The sequence below is a fragment of the Sceloporus occidentalis genome, unplaced genomic scaffold, assembly GCF_023333645.1.
Source record: "Sceloporus occidentalis isolate IW3139 unplaced genomic scaffold, rSceOcc1.0.p SCAF_3, whole genome shotgun sequence".
NCBI classification, from domain to species: domain Eukaryota; kingdom Metazoa; phylum Chordata; class Lepidosauria; order Squamata; family Phrynosomatidae; genus Sceloporus; species Sceloporus occidentalis.
The window spans coordinates 196072240-196082106 of record NW_028316983.1 but is presented as its reverse complement, the minus strand read 5'-3'; the positions used below and the strand labels follow the sequence as shown (position 1 = coordinate 196082106).

The 9867-nt window shown below is 40.1% G+C and overlaps 1 protein-coding gene across 3 annotated transcripts in view; it reads left to right on the top strand.

Annotated features, from left to right (window-relative positions):
* The first annotated feature begins 380 nt into the window (after window positions 1-380).
* The window catches only part of PRKDC (protein kinase, DNA-activated, catalytic subunit), a 139510-nt gene continuing 130023 nt past the window's right edge, over window positions 381-9867 (top strand). For all 3 annotated transcript variants that reach the window (XM_089517274.1, XM_089517276.1, XM_089517277.1), the window contains exons 1-9: window positions 381-601; window positions 4120-4196; window positions 4542-4634; window positions 5948-6022; window positions 6639-6747; window positions 8167-8279; window positions 8992-9091; window positions 9640-9695; window positions 9798-9828. In XM_089517274.1, coding sequence (XP_089373400.1) covers window positions 445-601; window positions 4120-4196; window positions 4542-4634; window positions 5948-6022; window positions 6639-6747; window positions 8167-8279; window positions 8992-9091; window positions 9640-9695; window positions 9798-9828 — 811 coding nt within the window. In that variant the 5' untranslated portion in view covers window positions 381-444. The remainder of the gene's footprint in view (window positions 602-4119; window positions 4197-4541; window positions 4635-5947; window positions 6023-6638; window positions 6748-8166; window positions 8280-8991; window positions 9092-9639; window positions 9696-9797; window positions 9829-9867) is intronic.

Genomic DNA, 9867 nt, shown 5'->3' with positions numbered 1-9867 from the left:
ATTTATATAAACACAATATCAATAAAATGATTATATCTATATGTAATAATCATTACAGTTACATATATATATATATATATATTTAGAAATTATATTTATTTAATAAAAATAATAATTTATTAGTAGTATTAATTATACTAATTATAGATTGATGCCTATAAATTACTTCAAGACACTTTTTATTATGCTCTGTTATGCTCTTTATTATGGTATTATACCACCAAAAGACACTTTTTATTACGACTTGGAAACTTAGCTCCCCCCCCCCGTTCTGGCTTTAATGGTTTCATCCGCCGTCAGTGGCCTTTATTTTATTGGCCCGGAAGCCGAACGCGCAACTCCCCCCGCCCCCGCGGCGCAATTGGTATCGTCCACTCCCTGCCTCCCCTACGAAATGTTTTGGTTCCGTCCGCTGCCGAGGCGCCTTCCTTGAGGCGAGTAAAAATGGCGGCTTCTCCAGCGGCCGGGCTCCAGGGTTTCCTGCTACAGCTCCACGGCGCCCTCCGGAGCCCGGACCCGAGCGGTGCCGCTCTTCACGCCCACAGCCTGGTCCGGTCCCTGGCGGAGACCTGTGTCACCAGCAGCGGGGAAGGCGTCTTGGGTGCGTAGTTGTAGCACACACCAGCGATCCCGAAACCTCTGAAGTCTTTTGGACTACAATTCCCAGAAGCCTCAGCCGTCTCGACCAATGGCCAGGGATTCTGGGAGCTGAAGTCCAAAAGCTCGGAAGAAGGCAGTCCATCAAACAGTGATGCTTTTATTGGCCAAGAAATATAATGCAGTTCGGTAGCACTTGAAGTGCTGAGGGTTCAATCCTGTGGAGCCCCGGGGTTTGGAGTTTGCTAAGGTTCTTTTGGCTTGCTCTGCTAAAAGAACCCTGCTGTGGAATCCTGGGATTTGTAGTTTTACTGGCTCTTTCGCCTGCTCTGCTAAAGACTGCTGGTGGTGGCTCGAAAAACTACGAATCCCACTATTCTGTAGTATGGAGCCATGGCAGTTTCAATGCTGCTTCTGCATTGTAAAAATAACCCAGGTTGACACTGCTTTGACTGCCATGGCTCAGTGCTGTGGAATCCTGGGATTTGTAGTTTGTTGTGGCATCAGAGTTCTCTTACAGAGTCCTCCCTAAATATGTTGCTTTTGTTGTGTGCCTTGAAGCCGTTTCTGAGTTAAGGCAACCCTGTGATGGGGTTTTCTCAGCAAGGTTTGTTCAGAGGAGGTTTGCCATTGCCTTCCCCTGAGGAGGCTGAGACAGTGTGACTTGCCCAAGGTCACCCAGTGGGCTTCATGGCCAAGCTGGGAATTGAACCCTGGTCTCCAGAGTCATAGCCCAGTGCTCAAACCACTGTGCCATGGTGCTGTGTTACACAACTACTAATCTCAGGGTTCCATAGCATTTTGCTAAGGTAGTTGAAGTGGTGTCAACCTGGATTATTTCTGCAGCATGGAGTGCCGCCAAAGTGGTGTCAAACTGGGTTATTTTCACAGTGTAGATCAGTGGTCCCCAAACTGTGCTCTTTAAAGGATTTTGGACGTCAGTTCCCAGAATCCCAGACTATTGGCCAACATGGCTGAGGCTTCTGGGAGCTGAAGTCCAAAATCTCTTAAAGGGCCCAGTTTGGGGACCACTGGTGTAGATACTTCTGGGAGTGTGTTTCTGAAGCTGCACAACAACACTTTTGCAGTGACAGGATTGTGATGTGAAGATTATGCCCCCTTATGCAGAAGAGCTTCCCTTCCCCTTTGAAAAATGGCTGTGGTTGTTGACCTGCAGAACTTACTAGGACCTGAAGGAGAAATGGTTAACCAATTCCACTAGCCATGCAGTGGGACTGTCTGCTGCGGCTGCCTAGGGTTACAGGAGCATTGAGCAATCAGATGTGTGTTTGCTTGATAATAACTTCTTTTTTGCAGCCAGAAAGGTTTATATCTAGATTGTAAACTGGTCATATATTATGTAAGTTTGTTCCAGAGCTTGGAAGTGTTGCGTATTTATTTGTTTCTCAGTTTCTCTGCCATCAGGTCAGTTGGAGGATCCTGAGAGTTGTGGTCCAACTTTTTGGAGAATTGTAGTCCAATAACTTTTTCTCTCTCTAGTTGATTCAGAAATAAGTTGTGCTGCGTTCAGTGAGGTTTGGTTCCTAATATGGTGTTCAGAATTGCATCTGTCGGTATGTTCACCACATTGCATGCATTTTCCTCACTAGACCAGGAGTAATCATTAGTCCTAAACACACTGAATCCAGTTTGAGACTGCTTTAACTGTCCTGGTTCAGTGCTAGGTTATTCTGGGAAATGTAGTTTTGTGAAACATCTAGCCTGCTCTTTCAGAGAGCTCTGGTGCCACTATAAGCTACAAATCCCAAGATATCCTAGCACTGAGCCAGGGCAGTTAAGCAGTCTCAAACTGGATTATTTCTGCAGTGTGTTTTGGACCATTGTCTAATAAAGGTTGAACCTCCTTTATCCAAAATGTTTTGGCCCAGAAGTGTTTCGTATTTTGGATTTTTAATTTTTTTTTTTGCAATACCAGAATTGGCGTATGAATGAGTGATAGCGGGGGAAGTGGTTTAGTCACATGTCCAGCACCCATGAGTTTTTCCTTAAGGAGCCTTTGCTTTTTTGCCACTGTCAGAAATTTAATAGATGAGGTGAGGACTCAGGTTCCTGCAGCCCATCACACAAGGACGCTGTAAAAAGTGGACACCACAGACACTTGAACAGCTGTTGGCACACTTTCTGACCTTTTAGGAAAGTAGCCCTGGGAAGGGAGGGAAGCATCCAAACAGATTTGGCTGCTATCACCAACTGGTGTTTCACTACTGTCACCATAGTAGCTGGGAAGGGAGGGAAACGTCCAAGTGGATTCTACCACCTTCGCCAACAGGAACGTAACTTGGCTACCATAGCCCTTGTAGCAGAGAAGGGAGGGAAACATCCAAGCAAAATCAACCACTACCATGCTTGCCTCTTCACTTGGCCTCTGTATCCCTTGTAGCAGGGAAGGGAGGGGAAAGTGTAAACAGATTCATTCACTGACACTACCGCCTGCCCCTTCACTTGTCTGCTATGTAGCAGGGAAGGGAGGGAAAAGTCCAAACAGATTGAGCCACCACCTGCCTCTTAATTTGGCCTGTTTCCCTTATATCAGGGAAGGGAGGGAAAAGTCCAAACAGATTCACCCACTGCCACTGCCACCTACCTCTTCACTTGGTCTCTGTTGCCCTTGATGGATAGCGGAATGCTTTGTCAATATCGTGCAATAATGCTATGATTATCAGACGCCTTGTGGCGTTGTGATTATCACACAATTATCCCATGAATAAAGAGGCATTCTAGGGCCACTTTTTATTCATGGGATTTTTCCCTTGAATAAAAAGCAGGGCTAGAATGGCACTTTGTTCGTGACGACACGAGATGTCATGTGATAATCATTGCATTATTCATCTAAAATGTTGACTTACAGGAGAAAGTTTAATATCATGGGGTTTTCTTGTTCAGAGTGGGTTTGCTTTTGCCTTTCTCTGAGGCTGGGAGAATGTGACTCACTCAAGGTTGCCCAGTAGTGTGGGGCCAAGTGGATTCAAATCCTGGTCTCCAGTGCTGTGGTCCAGCGCTCAGACTACTACACCATGGCCGGTTCTCACAGTTTATAGAAACTTGTAAGTAAACAGGAATGAATAACTCAGTAGCACTTTCAAATTCCATCCCAAATACTATGCCTCAGTATGTCTACTCAGAAGCAAGCTTGAGCAGTACATCTGTGCAGAGATAAAAGATCAGGGCCTCTGTATGTCTACTAAGAAGTGAGCGTAACTCACCCCTTCATCCCCAGATATAACCCTTGCTCTTTGACAGGGAAGAGCTTATTCTATAAGTTGTTAAGTGGAGATAAAGCCTTTTCTTGTCTAAGGAGGAAGCTAGTTAAGAAGCTTGTTGTCCACATGGGACACTCTGTGGACTATATCTGTTCTACTGATGGTGGGTGGGTGGGGAATAGGAGTCAGTTTTGTTTCCCAGTTCATCATACTGTCCATGTACAAACAGTTAGTCTTACCCATTTTTGAAGCATTTGTCTGGAAAGAAGTATACTGTTTGAACACTGTTTTTCCCCCACAGCCTTACAGATCTCACTGATATTTTCTAAAGAAGATGGGTTACTTGCATTTATCCATAAATCGCTGAGCACTGAAGAAGTAAGTCGATAAACTTAGGTTCAAGTATTTTTGCAAGTAATTGCAAAATTATTTTGCAGTGCTTTGTTGCCCTGGAAATAGATAATTACCCAGAGAACATTGTTCTGTTCTGTTTTTTGTTTATTTGTTTTTTAATTTGGAAGGGAATTGGACTTCTTTTCTTTTTGACTTTGTGTGGCAAAATGACTGACATAAGCACTGACAGCCCAGTAAAATATTTTCAGAGTGAGTGACTGTTGTTGTGTATTCAGTTAGTAGTAGGTATGGTGTAAAGCCATATGAATTGCACATTTCTCATTGTCTGACTGCATAGTTTATTTGTTGAAAATGCTTTTTCCCTCTCAGTTCCGAGACGGAAGAGAAGAAGCACTAAAATTTCTTCTTGCTTTTCTGGAAAAAAATGGACAAAAAATTCATCCCTATGCACAAGATATAAAGGTGGGTAAGGAAAATGCTTCTATGTTTTACACAAAATTGAGGAATCTTAGCCACATAAAAACGTGCTAATAATGTTAAAATATATTAAATCATTAAATGTAAATGTAAAAGACAACAGTCTTTTTCCATTAAATGTTGGCAGAAGTTCTTTCATGTGTAGTCCAAAATATAATTGTTTTTTTCCTTCTTAAGGGATGTATAACTTGTCAGTGAAACAACAATTCCATATTATCTATACAAAAAATATGGGGGGGGAAGCTATTCTTGAATTGCAGTGTGTAAGAACAAGAGGCATGAGGTGCACAGGCTTCTTCAGTCTGTTAATTTCACATTTGGATTGCATTAATTTGATCAATACAATTTAAAGTCGTAGCCATGTCGGTCTAGAAAATCAGTATGCAAAGAGATCTTGTAGCAGCTTCTGAAACTAACTAAAAGATAGTTGCTTTTAGCTTGTGTCTATGTGCATTTCAGGAAGTAGACTCAAGCCTGTCTTCATTCACAATGCAGAATTAATGCAGTTTGACACCGCTTTAATTGCCATGGCTCAACTGGGATTTGTAGTTTGGTGTGGCACCAGAGCTCTAGAAAACTAAATATCTCAAAAAACTACAGATCACACAGTTTTCTAGTGTTGAGCCATAGCAGTTAAACCAGTATCAAACTGCATTATTTCTGCAGTGCTGATTAGCTCTCTATGTAAGCTAACGGCTTCTTGTTTTTGATTAGTCTAAAGGTGCTATAAGATCCCTTTGCTTATTGATGGATATAAGAATTTGCAACAATCTTGTGTTCAACTGATGGGCGCATTTAAGTGTCTTACAGATGTTTTCTCAGTCCTGTTAGAGCAATTATTAGTGCATCTAGATGAGATGTGGGCAAAACAAAAAAAAATGTTTGACCTGAAACGTATTTCCAGCACATTTTGGGGACTCCCTGAACCAATTTAAGGCCACAAGAGGCTTTTATTGAAACCTAAAATGTGATGGAAATGCCCCTATACTCCCAGAGGCATTTGGAGTAAAAAAAATGATTACTGTATTTTTCATTTTGGCAGGACCAGATGTGCTCCTCCTAAGGTCTCCCGTGGGCTAGTGCAGCCTCTTAGCCTTCCACAATTGCCCACCTCAATCTAGATTCTCTTAAAGGTGTTTTTAAGCTATGTTTTCAAGAAAGATAAACAAATGGAAGAAAATTATAGGCTGGCTTTGTTTTGCTTAAGCAATTAGTCTGTTTTGTACAATGTTGCAGAATACTGGAAAAAAGGTTCAGATTATATCATTTCAACTTTGTTTTTATGTTTCAAACTTTAGCGGGTGTGTCTTAGTGTTTATATAAAAGACAAATCAGCAAAATGCAGGATCCCAGCCCTAGAGCTACTGATAAAGGTAAAGTTAATGTTAAACTTTTCTATGGTTCCCTATCATTTCTGTGTTCTGAGAAAATTTAGTTATTAATGGTTCAAAAGTACTGATGTTCAGCACTCTGTGCCTAGGAAATATTTTAGGTGCATATTTCAATTCAAAATATCAAAGTAAATGACACAGGATGACGAAAACTAACTTTCAGGAGCATTTTTAATTTCATTCAGTTCCAGGACTTCCTTATAGAACTGATATTTAGTTATCAAGAAAGTATAGCCCGGAACAAATGGTCCAGAAGGCGCGGCCAGAGGCTGCTCCATCTGCAATTGGGCTGGGACCATGGCAACTGCATGGCCTGCTCCCAAAGTGGGCCACCGCTGTTGTCCCAAATGGGTCACCAGCAAGAGCAGATTTAATCCACTCCTAAAAAGTCCAGCTCTTGTCACCTCAGCGCAGCCTCAGAGCGGCTTCCGGCTGCTTTGGAGGCATGCATCATCTAAATGGCATGCCCTTAAAGCAGCCAGAAAGAAGCCACTTTATTTGGCCTTTGCATTTCTGGCCAAAGTTGTGTCTTAATAACATTACTGTGCTCATTAAATGATATCTTATTTTTCTGATACTTCTTTTTTCCTGAACCAAGCTTCTTCAAAACCTACGATCATCTTATGTGATGGAAGACATGAAAGTTGGAGAAATATTTAATAAATTCTATGGTGAACTTGCTATAAAAAGTAAAGTGCCTGATACAGGTAATCCTTAATTCTTCTGTCAGCATTTTTATTTAACTTAATAAGTGAAATAAAATGAAGGGCAGTATTCCAGTTATTGAGGAACTAAAGCACAATCCAGGAAAATGTGGTTGTGACATGAGTCCCAGTCCTATATATACTTACTAAGAATAAGTATACTGAATGTATGCTCCTGAGTAAACATTCATAGGGCTACTGTATAAACAACATTGAGAGTAATGAAATTCAGCAATGAGTAATTTAAGCTACCTTCATTTTAGTAAGATTGGTAATTGCTGTTGCATTTATTTCCTGTGCTGTTCTAAAATAAGTGTCCTATCCTGTGCTGAAATAACTAAATTACGTCTTGTAATTTGTAGAGTTGTTTCTTTACCCAGAGATTGTAGAGGTGAAGGGATGCATTACCAGAGAAATAAGGGCACCTTGGAAGTTACAGCTTCTTCATTCCAAGGTAGACAACACAAAAAGTGGAAGACTAGTTTGACCCTAGCTGTTGAGCCAGAGAACAAACTACAGAAAGTTTGCTTCTTGTTGTCTTCTCAGGAATAATTTTACCACAAATACTTGTTACTCTGGGCCTATAGAAGCAATAGAAATAACATTCTGGGTTCTGTCACCAACCAGAGAAATAAAGGCACACAGTACTTTTTCTATGTTTTGTTGTGTTGTAGGCGATATGGGTAAGAATTTGATTTAAAAAGTGATGTATTAATCCTTCAAATAAAATTTGGGTCTCGTAGGAGTGTAGCAGTCACCAGCTCTCTGTAAGCTAGCCAAAATATCCCTGGATCCAATGTTCACTTTTCCCCAGAAGTACTGATCTTTGTGGTCTTTGTATATTTATACATAAGGATTCTGCAGAGCCCACTTTGGAACATGCTAGATGTTCAGCTAAGGAGTTGATGATCATTGATTCACTTTCGTGCTCAGAAGATTTTTTAAAATCTCTGTGTCTCTTTATTGAGGGGTGGACTAAGTAACTTCTCATGTATTTCTTCCCAAGACTTGCTTCATTAAACTGGAGCCCTGAGAAGGTTGCTGAACTTGGGACAAGCATTAATTAAGGTTTTTTGTTGTTGTTACAATGTCACATTAACGTGCTGTTGCCTTCCTTTTGAGACCTTCCTTTGTGGCAAGAAGTACTATTTGTGCATGTGAATTCAGTATCAAAGGCATTAGATTGAATGGCATTAGAGAACCCAAGTTCCCAATAGCCTCCTTCTGGCTGAGTGAGAGTGACAGTGTAGATAGCTGTGACAATGACTGGAATGTAGAGCAGTGTAAGTGAACCCTAATAAGAACATGGCAATCTGTAAGATTTATTCTGTGACTGATTACACCTTTCCATGTTTGTGAAGTATGTTGGCATATTTGACATCAAATAAAATAAAAGATTCTAAATACTGGTGTCTTTTTAAGTGCTGGAAAGGATTTATGAGCTCCTGGGAGTTTTGGGAGAAGTACAACCTAGCGACATGCTTGACAACTCTGAAAAATTATTTCGTGCTTACCTTGGAGAACTTAAAACACAGGTAACATGTGTGGTATCTGCAAAATTTTGTTCTACATGTCTCAATTTCATGTAGAATTTTTTTATTCATAAAACAACAAAGACTTGTAGCACCATAAAGACTAACATATATATTAATTCATCAGGTTTCCTGGACTAGTACAGTGCATTTGAATGCAGTGAAGTAATTTTTAATTTCTGATAGTTTAAGCCACAAACAGCTAAATACTGCCAATCTATAAGCATGTTTCTTTTGCTGCAAAATATATTAACAGAACTTCTTCTTTGGATATTTATTTAATCATAATGTTTCAGTGTTGGAAATATAGGTGTGCTTATAAGAACCTGTGCAGTGTACTTATTTGAGCATTGGACTACGACTCTGGAGACCAGGGTTTGACTCTCCACTTGACCATGGAAGCCCACTGGGTGACCATGGGCAAATCACACACTCTTAGCCTCAGAAAAAGGCAAGGACAAGCCCCCCCTGAACAAATCCTGCCATGAAAACACTATGATAGGTTTGTCTTAGCGTAATCATAAAGCAGAAACTACTTGAAGGGGCACAAAAAAATGACAGTATGTAAATGATTAGGTGGTGGGTAGAAATGAGTGTTATACTTAATGTTAGCTGAGTAATTGTGGAGGGAGAGATTTGGTGAACTCCAGAACTGTATATTAAAACATTATTTCATTATTATTCATTAGAATAAAATGAATTTTCTTATTTTCAGATGACTTCTGCAACAAGAGAGCCTAAGTTTCCAATAGTAGCTGGATGTCTCAAAGGACTGGCTGCACTTATGTATAACTTTACTAAATCCATGGATGAAGGTGTAGTATTTTTCTATTAAAATCCTAACAATTGTAAGAGTAACCTGATTTATAAACATTGTGACGTTGTGTCAGAAAACAAATATAAACAAAGCTTCTGGCTCTGGAAGCAAGTATCAGAGTTTGTAAGTTGTGGAAATTTAAATATTTTAATACTTCCCTTCAGACCCACCCATCTTGTTGGGTAGTTTCCCATTCTTCCCTTTTACTGATCTAGAATTATTGTCCCTAAGTATGTGGACTATCTTAAGCCTAACAACTTGGCCTACTATCAAAACTATGGAAACGTTTTGCACATTCCTTCTTCATTTTGTTCTATATTGTCTTATTCAAGCCCTATACCACTTGTCTTACCTCAAAATAAGTCATTCTGATATCAGTAGGACACATGCTGACATATGAAAGTTTTTCCATTGAACTGGTAAATGTCATTCTGGAGTTATGCCAGTATGTTATTTCTCTAAAAGGTCTGACTTTTGTGTTGTCATATTGAAGAAAGATCAGTAAGTTCTTTCTGCCACCCCATGTATTTTATATTTTTTCCACAGATCCACAAACTTCAAAAGAAATCTTTGATTTCGCAGTGAAGGCAATAAGTCCACAGGTATGCTGCATGTCCTGCTGTCCTTCAAAAGAATTTTTCTTTAGAAGCATTAGGTAGATCTGATAAACCAGTCTTTTTATATTAAACATTTTGACATTACAGGTTGACTTAAAGCGATATGCAGTACCTCTTGGTAAGAACTTTTTATTTTCTATCTAATGCTCTCAGCAAC